Source organism: Acanthaster planci, linkage group LG10 (genome assembly GCF_054643075.1).
Source record: "Acanthaster planci isolate LZ-2023a linkage group LG10, COTS_SCS, whole genome shotgun sequence".
Taxonomy (NCBI): domain Eukaryota; kingdom Metazoa; phylum Echinodermata; class Asteroidea; order Valvatida; family Acanthasteridae; genus Acanthaster; species Acanthaster planci.
Genome location: NC_141786.1, coordinates 4,779,488 through 4,798,000, shown reverse-complemented (window position 1 = coordinate 4,798,000; position 18,513 = coordinate 4,779,488). Strand labels below are relative to the sequence as shown.

Below are 18,513 nucleotides of genomic sequence, written 5' to 3'. Positions count from 1 at the left end.
TTATTAAATATAGGCCCCAAACTTTGACAGGCAATGGTGGATCCAGGGAGTCCAGAAGAGTTACATGAAAAAGGTTCCCAGATTCATCCCCAAAATAAGCCCCCCCCCCAATATTTGCTTCCAGACAAGCCCTTATTGACAAGCCACGTCTATCAACGAAAATTAACGTTATCGTGGCAAAACACATTCTACAAATGTTCAAGAACAATTCTTAACAAAAAATGCATTTACAATAGTACTCTGAAAATAATATTCGTTTAATTAAAATGGAAATTGCATCTCCGAACAAGCGTAAAAAGTAATATAGGACAGTTCCGTTAAGCCTCAATATGAATGACGAATGTCTGGACAAGATGTTAGAATTGTGGTGACCAAACTTTGAAATTGAATGTTATTGACGAACTGGTTTTGCCCCAATAGTACATAAATTCCTCCTGGGCAACTTAAAATATTGAGATCTGTATACTGGAATTAAAACATAATTGCAAAAAAGTTTTACATTTTGCATTTGTTTTAATAACCTGGTAACATCTAGTTTATTCCTTGAGGTTTACTTGAAGTTAAGACCGCCAAGAAAATCAGGCATTGGTAAATACGTGAGACAGTATCAACGAATTAATTTGGCATCGTCTGGCACGATGCTTCTGTTTTGGCTTTACGGTTTCATGTGTCTTTTTTTTTGTTCATCGGACTCTGTTAATTAATTTGCACAAGATGTAATCTTAGGCACAAGGAGTCCCAAAGGCTGAAAACTGACCGAATAGTTATTCTCGAAATGCGATAAGTGCAATGTTGAAACCTTGCAGAATCCTAATCTCTTTCAACTACCTGCAGTCAGTTTTGACAGCTTTCAGACAGCTAAACACATATTTAATGAGTCAAAATAGTGAAAAGCAAGTTCAGGGACACAATTGTACAGTACTAAAATTCTTCTATATTTCATAATTGTGGAAAAACTTGCATGTTTTCGAATGGATACATCTCATTTTGGAAATAAACACTTCCTTGTCTATTGACAATTACCTTACCCTTAGGATCTGGTTGCCTATTGTAGTTATTTTGTAAATGTCTTCTTGGGCCCTTTTTGTGTTCTTTATTGTTACCACATCAGAGAGATAAATGCACATGAGACAGAATGGAAACAAACCAATGGCAGTAGCCTCTCTCTCCTCTATAACCTTTAAGTCTCGGATGCTGGGTTCAAATGTGCAATGAATTACGTGTAAATGTAATATAACATATTAACATTTCATAAATTATAAGACGTACACTTTTGTTTGATGCACAGTTATGGCATAACACGCTCGATACGACCTGGTTTATGAACACAGAACCACACGCGACCCCGGACAACTGAACGATAAACTGAAAACAATTTTAAAATTTCACCCTTTAGAGAGTCAAGATGCGGTCAACCCATTCCCTCCTCCACGGTCAACCTAACATATTGTTTTCAGCCGACACGGTCCAGGGGCCCTGGTGGCACCTGTTCTCGAAACATTTACGCTTGGCTGCCCTAATGGCATGAGTGCCGGCCAGATAAGCCAGAAATAATGTCGCTATATAGGCTTTGAGACACTAGTCGGACGGTTCAACCATGGAGAAATAAAACTTGTGACAGAAAGGACGGCTGGGATGTCTGTATTAAGACCTGCTGTCCATACACCGTACGCTTCAGCCACAAGTTTACTTTCTTTGTTCTGTGATTGAATTGATGCTCGGGTGAAGTCTTCGCAACTACATGCATGGTTTGGTTGCTGTGTGGCTAGGTAGCTCGTTGTTTAGTTTAATGTTTCGTGGTTTCCGTTGTCTTTAGGGGGTTGCATGTCTCGATAATTGGTCTAAGTTGATGGTTCACAGGAAGGGTTACATTGAATTACATCCTCTTCCTCGTGCACAGCTTAAAGGGACGCAGAGGTGGAGAAGCATTTATACAATAGTGGGCTTATCCTAGAGACACTGAATGGAGAGCTTGAACTCGAGGCGTGGCTGATCTTCGGAGCTAATATTCGAGCTTTCTGAATTTGAGCGTAGACTTTATGCCAAGTAAGATTTGAAGCCTTGCATGGTGGATGAAACATGAGAAATGGGTTTGCGGGTACACCATGGAATCAATCTCTTTTGGACGAGGTATGGTTCTTAAAAGAACCGGTACTCACCGGTTCTTTTAAGAACCACACCTAGTCCAAAAAGATTGATTCCATGGTGTACCCGCAAACCCATTTCTCAGACTTCATTCTAACAGGGGAACCAAAGTTGTAACGCCAGTAGCTGTTGCCCCGCAAAATTGTTCCAGGCAATGCCGATTGGAGTAACAGGTGTTTTAATAACGATCCAATGAACGAATGGGTCATGAATCCAGGACCACTTACCTATAATCCACAGAAGGATCAAGATTATTACACTGAGCGGGACCTGGCTGAACTGGTTGGGGTCACCCTGCCCCGTGATGACCTCCTCCGTGGTCACTGTCGGCGGGACGATGGTAGTTATGAGCAGGAAGACGAGGAAGGTCATGCGGGAAGCAATGTCCATCAGGAACTTGACGTACCTGTCGATAGATCCAAAGATGATCCAAAAATGTCCAATCACACACCGATCAGTAACGACACAAAGTTCTGTGGATACACCCACTGTTCTCAAGACTGCTTTGCCCCTCATAATAAATCATAATTGTATTATGCCAACCATGAGAATCGATCACCTCAAAAGTCTGTGTTCATTTCGTCACCTTTTCAACAAATGTGTGGCGTACTTCACTTGACAAAGAAAAATATATTGTAACTATTGAAATGTCTGTGTCTCTTCAAGACAGCGCTGATAAATTTTGCTATAAACTACTTTCAGGCTAATAACTGCCGGATGTTACCAAGTTTGGGAGATCGGTGTCTTTTCAATGTATATTATTATTCATTTAAATGGAAAAGAATAGTTCTCTATGGATGTCGGCCAATTTGTGGTTGCTCAAGCATAACAAATGACCAGGAAAATCCCCAGGCCTATGGCAAGCCATTAGCATTTATGTTGACTTGGTAACGTGCTGACAGAGTTAGTGACTTCTATAAATATCAGGATAGCAAAGACATGTTCATCCTATATGAAGGGAACAATTAAAGGAGACTTCAACCGCTTCAGGATGACACCTCATTTAGGGCCTTCACGCGGATCGGGATCGCGATCAGTGACCGACGCTGGTTCACTGACACCCGAACCCTCATAATGGATGAGTCAAACCAGCTCGAGATTCAGATCCGTGAGAAACTTAACAGGCCCACCCACACTCATGGAGCTCCACACCAGCCTACACGCTGGAACTATGATAACAGACAAGATGGCAACTACATGAAATGTTAATGAGAGTTCCTCGGGACTTACGGAGTACTGACAAAGTCCATGACCTTGCCGCTGCCCAGGAAGATGTACAACAGTGAGGTGAAGGGGTACATCAGCATAATGACGAGGGACAGGAGTAGCTGCTTGAAGAGAGACCAGTCCCTCATGAAAGACATCTTCCCGTAGAATCGCTTGATAAGTAGCTGCTGGCAGTGCGGATGAGCCACGAACTGGGGAGGAACGAAGGAATGGACTCGAATTAAGGGAAGGGCTACGGGAGAAATATCACTTTTGGAAACAGAATGAGAAGACTTCCGAAGAATCTCATCGGATTCTATGGCCCTCTTCAAAACAAACACTGAGCGTTCAATTACACTTGACAGATTCCATTGCAACTTGGTAGGAGCTTTGAATCGTCCACATTTATAGACATGGCTGGTTTCGAGCAATCAGACCTTCGTAAATTCATGTTGTTAATTGACAGTTGCACCCCAGTACAGGTGAACTTGAACATACACGTGCGACCTTTCGGTGCTATACACCTCGACCTTGATATTCTGGTAAGAATTATTGGTCCAAAATATCAACTATTTTTGGTCAATCACTTTAAAAATCCATTATCATGCTCGTCACAAAAAAGAGGCAATGCATGATGGTGATATTGGGGAAGATGCACGGCGGGGGATTCTACCCAAGCCCCAGGCTGCTACACGACCTTAATTATCTTCTAATTTGTCTGCAGCTGCAGTGACCTTTAACAGATTTTCGACTCACACCATTCAGAACCCCTTAGAGATAGAAGCGAAGGGGTAGTGAAGAAATAACCCGTTCTAGGCCTACACATCGTAGGACAATTCGTACACCTCAACAAACCACCGCCCAACACCCATAAACGTCTAAAAATGAAAAGCAAACAAGTCCATGCGGGGGGCAGACGTTAAATAAGTACCGATACTCCAGAAGTATACATTTCTAAACTTATTTTTTCGTATGAACGAATTTTGATATTCCAGTTTTGTCCAATGAAAATCAAGAATTAGCTTATCTTTTCATTCCGTACAGAGTTAATTGACCCCACTCTTTTCTGTAATTAAAACAAAACATGACAAAACAAAACCTGTCTACGATTCTAATTGGGCTGATTTACGTTGCACTTGACGCATTCGTAAGAGTTCATAACAATATACGAGCTCCCTTCTTTGGGTAATATTTCCAACCCGGAAAAGCAAGAGCCAAATGCATAGGGAAAGGCACCAAACGTCCACTTTCACACGACACCAGCCACTTAAACCATGAAGAAGTGGTGCCTAACCTTGCTGACCTTGACCTGGGTAATGGTGATAAAGATTTAAACACCCATTCACAAGTTCTTCTCTGAAGAACCTCACAATGCGTTTGTGTCGTAGAAAACAGGAAATGTTCATAGTATTTAATTTAGTGAACAAACGACCATTGCATTAGGTCCGGATCTACTTTTAAGGAGATAGGGCTTCGCCAGTCACCTACTCCTTTCGGTGTTGTATGATTTGGAAAATTCTTTTCTTGGAAATAATTCTCCTCGATCTTTCTTACAAATTGGAAAAAGAATGAGACACATACTCGTCCTACAACACTTCCATGAGTCAGTTATGACCCCTTCCCCTTTTCCAGTTTTTGTTTTACTTTTGTCATATCTAGACCGTAACCACACCTGTGGCCTTTCATATCAATACCTGATTATACTATGTTGACAGATTGCGTTTTCCCCAGTTTTTTGCGTGACGTTTTATAATGTACTTATTATGCTTGGTTCGAATCATTCTAAAAACGCCAAAAGGCAGGAGTCTCGAAGCAGATCCATTCTAAAATATTCTATATATGATGAACAGTTACAGCGAGCGCAATTTCAAGATTATTGCTTTCTGCATTACTAACGTTCGTTACAGATAACCACATTGCAGTAATAGACCGATTGCGCCCAATAAATCACGTGACCCTATAAGTGGGTATCAACCCCATAGCAACCTGTGTTTAACAGTACAGCAATTACTGTATAGTACCCAGAATATCAGTAGTCGGAGTACGGCACCTGCTGTCTCAGCTTTATTTTTTGGTAAATGACAATTATGAAGAACTTTGCCTTTGGTGGACGCTGTGTTTGTTGATAATTAATACCCACTATAGGTCACGTGACTTGGCGAGCGCAATCGGTCTATTATGCTGGTTAGTAAAGGAAAGTAGCCTATGCCTACAGTGTCGTATCGATTCTTGAGTATATAAGACCGTGGTGAAAGTTGTTTCGTGCCATTTGAAAGCGACGCCCAAAAGAGTGACCTAAGGCCAATTGAAATGTTTGGGTCCTTGATTCAGTCCGGTCACCTATTTTTTTTTAATCTCTTCGTCTTTCTTGTAATTATTTTCCCTTCACCCACGACAATTCTTGGCGGCTGTCGGAGACGACACGAGGTATGATCTTGAAACTCAGTATGATCGTCAACCCTCCTCCTTTGACACTCATCGGCCGAAGTGTCACGTCTAGATGACGTCAATGGGTATTAGTCCAACATCACACACTTCGTTAGCCAGCATCTCAGGAAACGAGGCAGGAAAATACGATGTTTATGTTTTGAGGGTTCTCCGAATACAGATTTTCAGTGTACCAGTAACTTTTAAATTTCAGACAACCTTGATATTAGACAAAAGTGTCGTCCAAACGCTTTCAAGTCATGCTTTAAAATTTAGACTTATTGCGAAAATGTACATTACATTTGTGACGTCTGTGTGACGATTAATTTCGTTACACTTTCGTGGAGGAAGAACCACAAATACTTCTTGTATAAAACAAATTCCTTTGCCAACTGTCAAAACGACGACATAATCAACCCAGAAGTTACTTTGGGGAAAATAAAATGTTTGGTTTCCCATTTAATCCACAGCAGATGTATTTTTGCAATGAGAATTGCACCGACCAGAGTTTTCAATGGTTGGATCGATATTCTGTGATATCACATGATATCTTGTGTTTGTAAACGAAACAAGTACTATGCTCTAGTTATTTTTTTTTCTTCTTCCATTGTCATGACCGTTCAGACCTATGGTAAGAGCTGTAGTTTATATATAACGCATATTACACAACTACATGTATTAGATTTAACATCTCAATCCTGGTTTTGCTCTACCTTGATAATTTGACCTCACACCTTTTATCAAGATTCTCTGCTCCATTTGTTTACGTGGTAGCAGTACCTCAGCGCACGCACCTTGCCTAGCCCCATCGTCCAACACCGTCCCCTTCCATGAAAACTCCATGAATCTTTTAAGAGGGAAAACTGCACCCTTCACCTTCTCATAGAAGGCAGGCCTCGCCCGCAACGTGGGAACAAAGCTCACATGCTTCGTGATTCAACAAATTGGTTGGGAAGGCACCTGTAATTAGCCGGCGGGCTCCACTGACAACTCACGGTCAAGCTGGAACTCCCCACGGTTGTAAAGGGATATCAACCGTCACCCCCAATCAATTATGGATTATAACTCCCTCCCGTAAATGCCACTTGACATGCGGGAGTGTTGTCGTGAGCTACATGCTATTTATGAGCCTATTGAGTTTTCGCTACCCGCACGGGAAAGCACAGGTAGCAAGTTATTATTTAGATATGGTCTTTTCCTTTCAGATATCATAACCCTCATTTTTGGTACAGCTCCATATAAAAATATTTCATGCGAAGTTAAGCTTGGTATCGCACGTGGCTTAAGTAAATACTCGCACGAGTGGAGCCATCCTGGGTACGGATAGAAAAAGAAAGTTAAACCAACATAGAGCTTCTTTTTAACACCATGCTGAGAGCAGTCACTTCTCTAGCGAGGGACAGATCGGTCTGCCCACCCATGCCACCGGCCAGTACCGCGATGCATTCCAGCGCAACGGCTGGAGAATCATGCATGACGGCTTTGTAACTCGCCTGCCTACTTACACATCCTTTACAAAATGACATCTAACATTGTTTCCTCCACAGCCACACACCCGGCTGGAGCAGGCATTTCAAAACATTATGGGGTTAATTTCCCACCGGTGGCATCTATTAATTATTTTAGGACGAGATTATGATCATTATGATGATGCTTGTAGAATTCTCAGCCTTGACACTTAAGCCAACAGGCGAGAAGACCATTGCCACAGTTTTGCAAAAAAGACCCCGTCCAATCCCCGTACTAAGGCATTGTTTCCCCTTTCTAGACTTGAAAGCCATGGTAAGAATGTGCGAAACAGTAAAAGCATCACTACAATTAGGACTACAACAAACCGTTTTAATTAAAAAAAAAAAAAAAAGCCAAATCCCCTGCTACATTAACCTTTTCAATTCAAAATGTGGCTGGTACACCATTCTCCTTAATTTGTCCTCAGGTGTCTTTGTGTTTTTTTGTGCTCATTACAAACGTCATGTAGAGTCTGAAGTTTTTGTAGTCTACCAATAAATAAATGTATTTTCCCCCATTTTTATGCCTTCTTTTGTAATTGTACAATTAAATGAAACAATACTGTAATTAATGTAATGAAATATTTGATGTAATTTAGAGTAATGTTGTAATAATCTAATTACAATGATGTATGTTTTTAGTTATTTATTTTTATTTTGTAAATTCAAATGTAATTCGGACTGTTGGCCTCAAAGTTTGAATATTTTTTTAAATAAACAACAAACAACAACAATAATTATTAGATCGGAAGTAATCCGATAATGGAGGAGTTAAACCTGCAAATGCCAAGACCAGAAGATAAAATTAAGGAACTTTTCGCCCGATATTTAGTTGAAGACAATTATTGACCAAGAATTCAAGTGATTTTTACACGATTATCTGTCTGAGCACCTACGTTACTGTGCCACAGCCCTCAGCTTCCACCAATGGCTGAGGAAAAGTAAACAGAGTAGGCCCAGTTCTGGTTTTTTTAGCCTTGACATTTCACTAAACAGGTCTGAGCAAGTTCAGAATAACCACCGACTATGTAAATGAACCGAATTGGCCAAGCAAGGACAAGTCAGTAAGTCAACACGGGTGACCTTAATTACACCAAAACTAATACAAAGTTACCAGCAGAATTAGGCACGTTTAGGAACGTTTTCTTGTGTTAGATAAGAGACTTTTGACAGAAATAAATATCGATGTTTTTCTAATATCAACATAGTGGAGATACAGACCTTAGTATTAACAATTTTGTTACATTTTTTGTCTACTTGCTGCGGCACTGTGTATATAAGGCCTATTCAGGCAGAAATATAAGCAACGCGACATGACAGAACATTAGGAATTGTTATTCATGGCCGATTTTCGTCATGAAGGTTGGCCGATTTTCGTCATGAAGGTTGGCCGATTTTCGTCACAAAGGTTGGCTGATTTTCGTAACAAAGTTGGCTTGCATTCAAGCTGCTCGCAATCTGAACCTAATGGGTCATATGTGTTAAGCCTAACCCCCTGTGGTGTACGTAAAACCATACTGGCATTGGAGAATTGAGGACTGTTTAGGGTTTTAGCCTCCTTTTCAAATGTGATCATTTCTTGTGTATGCTATTCTCTAACCTCTGATTGTAGGATTGCTTTCAATAAATCACCCACGTTTATATTTACATTTAGATTTACAATAAAAGCCCTTAATGAATTTTAAATTTCATCAAATGCAAAATTCAATGACTGACAATTGTTTTAATCCGCTTTATTGCATTATTTAAAAGACCCCCCCGTTACAGACAGTCCACACAATGCAATGACCAATGCTGAACACGCTGAAGGGACAATACAAGTCAATACAACAAATCCTTTGATATTCGGTGCGTTCGATTTAGCTTCCCTGAATACCCCAGTGATACACGCAAAGGAAGCCTGGAAATGAGCCTAATCGAACACTGCAGTGTATTCGCCAAGGCATTCTGGGAAAAAGGTCAAGTCCCCGCCACGTTCCATCATGCTCATGCTCGAACAGTCCATGGGCAGGCAAGAAGATCACGTGATGGCTAAACAAACGGTCTTGCGTAAGTTTGACTTTCACGTGTAAGTTAATCGAACGCACCCTACACCGACAGCTCGTGCTGCACGCAACTCTTTTATCAGCGTGTGTCGGAATGGCGAACATTCGAATAAGCTCTAAAACTGCACGCATCGGCATTAATCCGTAGTCTGGCCCCCTGACCTGATGATATCCATGTATATAGAGTATACCCCAGCGTGACGTCAGTGTATTTGCAACCGAATGCAGAGCGTCAATGCCTTTTATACAAATAATGTGCTTTATGACATTAGGTCAAGCAGCCCTAAAAAGGAAAATGACACCCCAAATACTCTGATTTCCAGGTGACCATACTTTACACACAAAGTCTGCATGGGCTCTAAACTGGAATTCAACAACAGTCCCGACATTTCATGGCATTCTGTCATTACAACCGCCACATTGTTTCACAGCCAAACATGCTAAATGTACATGATAACTTCCATATGCCCGAGAAAACGAGTCTGGGCGATCTATGTGAGATGTTTTCGTAGCTTGAAGTAACTGACCACTGAAGATCATGATGAGAGTTTTTGCAGAAAAAAAACACTTTCTGGCCCCTTTCAAGACACCCATTACGCAGGTACCAATGGCACATTCTTCGAACTTGAATTTTGACGGTAGATACAAATGTTTCAATGTAAGGTAATAATGGCCGGACCCAACCCCCTGGATTCGAATAGTAGTAAAAAAGTTGAGATGAAACGAAATAGAAAATTGCTTTTAGAATATGCAGGAACTGATTGAAAGTCCCCCTCCATATTATGGGACTCTAACAGCAGTATTACTTTTGATTTTCAAAATCTGAACAAAAGGTTAATGAAAGAGACAAGGAAGCAACAGATTACGGGGATGTAACACCATTATTGTGGATATTAAAAGCAATAGATGGGTGTAAACAATGCACCCTTCAACCCAACAGTGTCTTTGGTATTTAACCTTAGACTGTTTACAAAACTTGAGTTTTATCATTGGCATATATATGATCGGAGCATCCGCCAACAATTTTATGAACACTATGGACAACTAAACCCTTAGTTCACATACTCAGGCGACAAAATTCCATGAAGTATCGCGTATTACAAGCCGACGATGTTTGATCGGCGTGCGGGCAAGGCGACAAGCAACACGATCGAAACTGTCGCCCCACGCCCGTGGCAATCAATGACAAGTGATTACAAGCAGTCCGCAGCCGGGGAAGTTAAACCTTTTAACAGCGACTTTCATTGCAAATTCATGCATAGAAAACAGCACCTGCCAAACACGTGCACACACAGCTTCGGAGGTCAATTAGCACTTGTCTTAGGGAACACACAATCGCGACAACTTGCTGCACGCAAAATTGCTCGTGTATCCTACATTAATATTACTGAGTTGCTACGCAGAAAACGTGCGAAATCCCATTTATGTAGCCTCATTTTCAGTGAGTTATCTGCTAAGGTAACTTTAGCAGGTAATTCTTCAGCGGTAGATCTGAAAGGCTAACGTCGAGGTTAACGCACGGGTTAATGCCGCGAGCCCAAATCACCACTGTAACACTTGGATGTTCCACTGAAACAGACATCATTGTTGTACCGTGGTCATGGATACTGAATTTTTATTGGTCGCAATTGATCACGTGATATGCTACAAGCGCACATGCATCATTCACGCGTCGAGCGCACTGGCGATGTTACCGAGCTGCAAAAAAAATGCAAAATGGTGATCTTTCCCACAGTTGATGTGTCGTGTCCACCGAGTTGTAATTTTATAATCTTGGGAACGAGGGTGGATAGCCGCGGTGGTGCGACGCGCCAATTATTACAGGAGATGTGCACAGCGCGAGGACATTAAAGCAACGTAATGATCAGACTATGCCTTATGAAGCCAAGGTTTCTCTCGTGAAATAGTTTGTTATAAATTCTAGACTTTTCCCCCCACCAAAAGAATGTAAATTAACACATGTATTTACTTCGCTGTTCACGTGTTTCAGTTTTTCAAAGTGTTTTAATTTATTCTGCAGTAAAATATGCATATATTACATATAAGACGGTTCCAGTGTAATCTTTGACCATGGTATAACATACCAATTGTTGCCTGCGGTGTAAGGGTCCATGGTGTTTTGTACACCTGAGGGGCAAATGGCACTTGAGGCTTTGTATTAGATCATTTCAAGACTTAACTAGTTGCCAGTGGTCGGAAAGAAATAACTGATATCCGTTCGCATCCTCTAAGCCCGGCCTTGTTTTTCGCTTCATGTTATTCACGAGACACTTCTAAGGAGGTAACATTCTTCTTACGCTTTGGGGAGCACAACGTGTTGCCCTGGCAGTGGGCACGACCCTGTTTCAAGTTCCTACTCCCTCATAATATATTCATCAAGGTGTTGATTGTTTATCACACGAATACGAGTGGAACACTGAATATTAATGAAGTGCGACTGTGTAGAGACGCACAACATTAATATTCGGTGTTCCCCTCGCGTTTATGTGATCACTAATACAGGTTTTCTCGGTCGAATTAGTGCAAACGGCATTCAAATTCGTGAACGTGCATTCACTTTCGAGCGATTTCGAGAAGCCCGTTATTCCCGTGGTTCATTTTCGAAACTTGGCGCATTCAATTTCGTTTGTAGACGTCGAATCGTGCACTTTCAAGGATTAAATTTAGGAGCAGTATCATTCAATTTCATGATGCACAAAGGTCACTCAATTTTGTTCTAGGAGACTAGGAGGCGGATTCGTACCAAAATATTTTACTTTCATTTTCGTCAATGGGCGCTCATATTCGCAATGTAAGCTTTTAAAGTATACCGGTACGTAGCCTGAATATTGGAGACAATAGAAGTTTCTGTATTAATTATGATAGGCGTACAGTTCCAGAAACGTCTTGATCGCTGGCGATATTTGCCCTGGACATTTATTATCCTCATCCTTTCCATTTAACTTTATAAATAAATGTACACACTTTTCTTCTGTTAAATGATTTCCTTGGGATAATATCGAGTTTTTATTTTTTTCTTTTAAAGTAGAGAATTTCGGATTACACGAAGCCAAAATCTTCATTATTCCAAGGTTGACTGTCAGTTCTAAGTAATCTTAACCATTTCTCTCAAATGCTTCAATCAAACGACCACGATCAACATTGGATGTTCTTGTGTAGCGAGCACGAGCTCTGCCATTTTGTTTCGATGTTTGAGCTCATAAAATAAGAGGTTCTCCCACCAAGGTGATTAATGTAGTGAGAGAGATTTCTTTGCCAGTGAAACACGTTTTCTTCATGATGTAATTTGAATAAATTATTCAAACCTCAAAAATTTCAAATTTATAAATTACACTTCGATGACAAACGATGCACATGTCAAAAATCCTTGCCTATTTACGAAATCGCATGCTTATTACGAGTACCGTAGAGAGGCCGTGCGAATTTGACTGCTGTTCCTAGGATTTTCTAAATTGAATAGCGACTTAAATATTTTTGCGCAGGAAAACCTATATTATTTGACCAGGTATAACAAAACAAATTGCAACTTATTTAAAAGGTAAAACTAACATAAATGCTCTCAACATGGGGAAAAAAAGAAAAAAAAACTTACAATATATATATATTACGAGACAGGATGGAGAGCTGTTAACAAAAGAAATAGATTTAAAAGAATTATGCGTACAAAAGCATGTGGATCCAGGAAAGCGAAAGTAAAGCTAGGTATGTCATTACCTGCATGCAGGTATATGCAATCCCACGCATTATGTTGACAGACACAAACATACGAAGAGAAAAGAAATGAAACCAAATTTCCCCATATATTCACTTCCCATGCACATATTCGTCTAGAGTTTTACCATATATGGCCGGCCTGTTACGTCACAAATCTCGCGCAATCTGACCAATCACAAGACTTGTTATAGCAGTCTGCAACGAATTGTATGGGTGTTTCCATGTTACGGTGTACTTTTCTTAAAACGTTGCAGCATGGAAAAAAACAAAGGAAAAATTTCAGTTGCCAAAGTTTGATTGGCTGTGCAAAAAACCTGACTGCAGACATAAACTAGAAGTTCTATAACACGTTTGTACCAGTGGGATTTAAAATTCGTCGTTCCCAACTTGACATATCAAAGTTGATTATATATATAACGGTTTTGCCCGTACCCAACATATATTAATAAGCACTGTATGCTCAGTGCTTGTCCAAGAGCTTGCGAAAAAAACCTCACAAGCTTACTCGGGTGGGACTCGAACCCACAACCTCCTGCTTACTAGTGCAGATGTCTTAACCACTCGACCACCGAGCTTGCCGGTGTCGGCTGTTCGAGTCAAATGAAGCAGCGGGTACCGCGAACTATTTTCAAGATGTATTTTTTGCGTTGGGGAGATATTAATTATATATATAACGGTTTTGCCCGGTTTTGCAGGAGGTCGTGGGTTCGAGTCCCACCCGAGTAAGCTTGTGAGGGGGCAAAACCGTTATATATATATTTAACATATCCCCAACGCAAAAAAAAAAAATACATCTTGAAAATATCAAAGTTGAATTTGGATAAATTGTCGTATCAGTCAGGACAAGTCACTATGCCCATATGTGGTAATAATCCAGACTTAAATTGGCCAACCATGCGCACCAGACAACTCATGATGGCCTATATACCGGGAACAAATTAATGATCTGGAAAAAATTAATGATCTTGAAAACAGACTGCTTAAGATCTCTCAGAAAAGGAATGAGTTATTGACAGCAGAGTCCTTAATGTGGGTGGGTAAAACGTTCCATAATTTGACAACTGAATTAAATTAGCCCATAATAGAAAAAGAACATGACTGGCTATCCCCAGGCTCATATTACTCACGAGACCTTGGCAAATGTCGAAATTCTCGAAAAGTCCCTCGTGCTTTGAACAATATCTGTAAGTCATTTTGAAAAGTTTAAGACCACCTGGAATTGTATTGCTATTTCTGTCACTGGGCCTGCATTACATTGTCTCATTGAACGACTACTTAACATGATTTTACAGAGGTGCGTATCATCAGTGTAGTGCTATAGACCCATTTAAATGAAATCTTTTGCAAAGGCAGGTCTTGCATGACATTTTGTCTGCAAGGCAGCATGGGTAAAAAAAGCCATTCTAAGTAATCAGAAATAAGGGAGGGCACACTGAATATTAGGCTGTTAACATTTCAAACATGGAAATGTAGCCAGATAGCCGTTTAATTAACCAAGATACTAAGGTTACACATTTGAAAATGAACATACGTTGCCATGATTGATTGGTTTATGTTTGTTTTTTCTTCCGGGTAATGCATTTTGTATGGGTGGTCTTAAAGTTTTGCAAATGACTGTATATATATAAATATATATGTTCGTTTTTCCACCTAGGAGATCCAACCTGAACTTAGCTACCGATCCCCGCAGCGGTGTTACTGGTCTCGGATATTACGGTAATTCAGGAAACCATTGCTGTATATACCCAGGAACTGTGGAAAACACTTGCCGATACCATTGTAACGCTTTGCCCTGACGAAAAAGCATCTACTTTCAAGTATTATTTTTTCCAATATACACGTTAATTAAAATCGGAATATTTGGTGATCAAGTCAAAATATGAAGCAGACGTTTCAGGTATTCTTTTGAGTTACCTGATTTTAAGGAAATTGTTATACAGTGGAAATCAACAGGGAGTAGCGACGCACTCACTCAAACGATGTGCATCTTATTAGAATGTCACTTTGAAGGAATAAAACCAGGAGCCAAGTACGTGGTAATATGGATGGCCGTTTAAAGCCTCCGTAGCTTTTTCGCACTCCAAAGGTGCAAAATGGCAAAACAGATGCACGTATGCTCGAATTTGAACGTATACTTTAACCTTTTATGCCAGAAATGTTTTTCAAAATCGGGTAAGAGGAGTTTTACTTTTGTGCAGAATGCAAAAACGCCTACGGCTGTGCGGATCGGGAGGGGGGCTAAGGCCCGCCCTCCCCATTTTTGTCTTTCTTGATATAAAGGAAAAGCCTTTCAAAAGCATTTCCGAAGCCCCGAATTTAGCTTCACCCACAGAAAGTCCATAGAAGGCTGCTTTCGAAATTCCCCAATATTTGGCCTACCCCCTCCACAATTTATCTCTGGATCCGTCCCTTGACAGTGTCCAACAGATGTTACAGCGTCACAGCAGAATCGACGAAAGAAACATCCGGAACAGTATCAAATTACTAGAAGTTTGGAGAAAGGAAATTGCGTGACGACACTCTACGGACTACATGACAACAGCATTAAATCATCCCCGCCCACTGAAACAGGACACGGTAATGCGCGTGAAGCAGGGCGCGCACTATAATGATGTACATACACAGCAGCAAGGCTGCACTAACGGCACGTAACTATCCAGGTGGCCTGTGTGCCATCACGAAATATTAATATTCCTGAGATATTCTTGAAGTATTCATAGCATCTAGAGTGGGGTCAGGAAGAAAGGAAAAGGTAACCAAATCATCAGCGTTTCCTCGTTGAGTTTGCATTAACAGTTAAAATCGGTTCATGGAATTTCAGCACACTTGGACAGATGGCAGATCAGAAAAACAACTTCCTACTCGATCTCTTCCATTCTGACTCTCTCATATCGACTCTCATGACAGCTCTACGAGAAACTATTTCGAAACCTAATAATTTGCTACCCCATCTCATTATTGTAAGCAAGCACCTCACCTCAACTCTACAGTGAAGGCTAAAGACAGATTTATCAATTGTAATATAATGCTATTAAATTGCATGCTGTTTACATTATAATAATGGTTGAAGTGTAATATCAAACTTTCAAATAAAAAGATGCTAAAAAGTGATGATTCTGCGCGGCTTGCGATCACTTTTAGCTGGAAAAGAGGACATCAAGCCCATGTAGTCATTTAAATAATGGTACAACCACGACTGTTCTCATTAACCTAAACACGATTTATTGCATTGGGCAGCTACAGACGAGATTGTTCAAAGAAAGACAAAACAATTTGGTCTGTTTGAAAAATATTACGTTTAATTTTTTCCATCGAATTCCAAAGTGGAAAACCAGAAATATAATCAACTTTAATCGTCGTCAGTGCACGCTGACTGACACGTTCACTCATCGCCAATGCGTTTCATCAAACGGATTCTGTGCTCTTTTTCAAGTGTAATCAGCGAGTGAATTTCTAGGTCCTGTAATCTCCACCATGTTTACCCTTATCTTTGTCTGTAAAAGCAATCGTTTAGTCATAATCACGCTTTCAAAACACGACAAACGAACCCTAAAAAAATTGAACAAAAAACTCACCTTTTTCTGTTCACAACTGATCGCATGGAAGACTTTGAAGAGCGCTATTTCTTTGGCATTGTTCTCATCGCTGGGTTGCACGCTATGGTTGTGGGTCAAAATGCTGGTCAACTGCGGGACCAAACATATGAAGAACAGATTTGATTCAATTCAACTCTCTTAATTCTGCAAGAAAAAACTTTTGACGGGACTGAGGTCGACATAGCGGAATTAACATATAATTTTCTTGCGGGTAAAATTTGGGGAATATTACACATAAGCTTTCCATCGATAATGCCAAGGAATAGAACTCAATGGGAGTCAAGTGCATTGGATTTTAACGGCCACAATAATTGCTTCGTTTGCTTCCAAAACTAAACAGATGGACTAACCATGAATCTCATTAACTGCATTATTATATCTAAAAACTGTTTGGCAATTAACACAATCTTGCTACTAGTCTGTAGACGTTCAATATGTCAAATTCCTTAAATCTGCTCTTTTGAGGGTTTTTTTCATACGCACGTTTTCAGCGCGCCTTAACTCTGTAATTATTATGCGTAAGCTGCCATGCCGCGAGTGCTCACTCAAATCATACCAAAGTGTAATGCGGCGAATGGATGCCAATACGGAACGGTTCGAATAATGTACCGGTACATGTACATATGGAAAACGCCTTTAGGCATAAGACAAAACTAAGACTTTGGTGAGAAAATATCGGCGAGAAAGCTTTCCATTTAGTTTGTCGAGTCATATCGGGTGGGTTGCAAAGGACTTCTTAAAGGTTATGAAGAGTTGGTACTGTCGTGCATGTACATACTGGCACTTGTTCACTTTTATACATCGGAGATTAACATCACAGATTTGGGTGTGGGCATTATGTCAGGGAATATATTATCGATTAGATTTGCTGATTTTGTGGTAATTCTGGAGGGTTTGTCAATTAATGGTACAAATGAATAACATGATTACATGGGTTCCAGAAAGTCTTGTAATTATTGTTTAGATCCAATGGATTTCTATTAAAATCGCTACAGACTGTACGGGTTATATCGTCAAAAGAAATTTGTGAGAGCATTTTATTTCATTCATGAAATCCTTATGAGCTGTGAGCGGGGGTATAAGTAACTCCAACTATTCCGTATTTTTGTTGCAGGTTTATTTATTTCAATTAATAAAGATTCCATTAAGGAAGGACAATTGCTAAAGTCCTTCATTATTTCAAAACTGATTCCACTTTTAACATAACGTGCTACGCCACCTCCCGTTTATATTCAATGTTAACTGTCAGTTAAGTATAACCCGGTAAAGCGAACCTTGCTAGAGATGTTTTCTTCAACAACTTTTCAGTCAAGCCAATGATACAGAACTCATTTAATGAGCGAAGAGTATTGAAACTGTCGACGGTTTCAGATAAATTTCTAATGTCAACATGCAGTATTTTCAGGTTCAATGCATTATTGTCAGCAACATCTTGGCAGTCTGTAACACAGGCATACCTGCAATTTGTATTCAATCTACATGTATATTGAATGTTCAGGTCATCAACATCATTGGTTGAAAGACTGGGCATATCAGTGTACACTAAATCGTTACTGTCAATGCAATCAGCGGGCTCTAGAGTGGGGACATAGCTGCTTAGCTTTGAAAACTCTGTATCATTTAAATTACTAAAGGGAAAAACAATGCATTGACATTGGGAGCATATCCAAGATTTGGTATTGGAGTAATATTTGTCTCACCACTCAGTACAAGGATGCTACATTCGAGGTATATCGATACATTACAAATACAATGCACAGGATATTCTGTTTGGATTAGTTTGTAAATCTCTTACAGAAAAAAAAACATTCGAACTTCACTGGCATTGTTAAAAGGCCCTAGATTTAATTAGAAAATTATTAACAAAACAAT

The 18,513-nt window shown here is 40.1% G+C and overlaps 1 protein-coding gene across 1 annotated transcript in view; it reads right to left on the bottom strand.

The window, feature by feature from the left end:
* The window catches only part of LOC110988809 (short transient receptor potential channel 4-like), a 59,328-nt gene that overhangs the window by 26,646 nt on the left and 14,169 nt on the right, over positions 1-18,513 (bottom strand). Inside the window, exons 5-7 of the mRNA XM_022252674.2 lie at positions 16,621-16,731; positions 3,376-3,563; positions 2,373-2,551 (exon numbers count right to left, since the gene is read on the bottom strand). Of these exons, the coding sequence (XP_022108366.1) occupies positions 2,373-2,551; positions 3,376-3,563; positions 16,621-16,731 (478 nt within the window). The remainder of the gene's footprint in view (positions 1-2,372; positions 2,552-3,375; positions 3,564-16,620; positions 16,732-18,513) is intronic.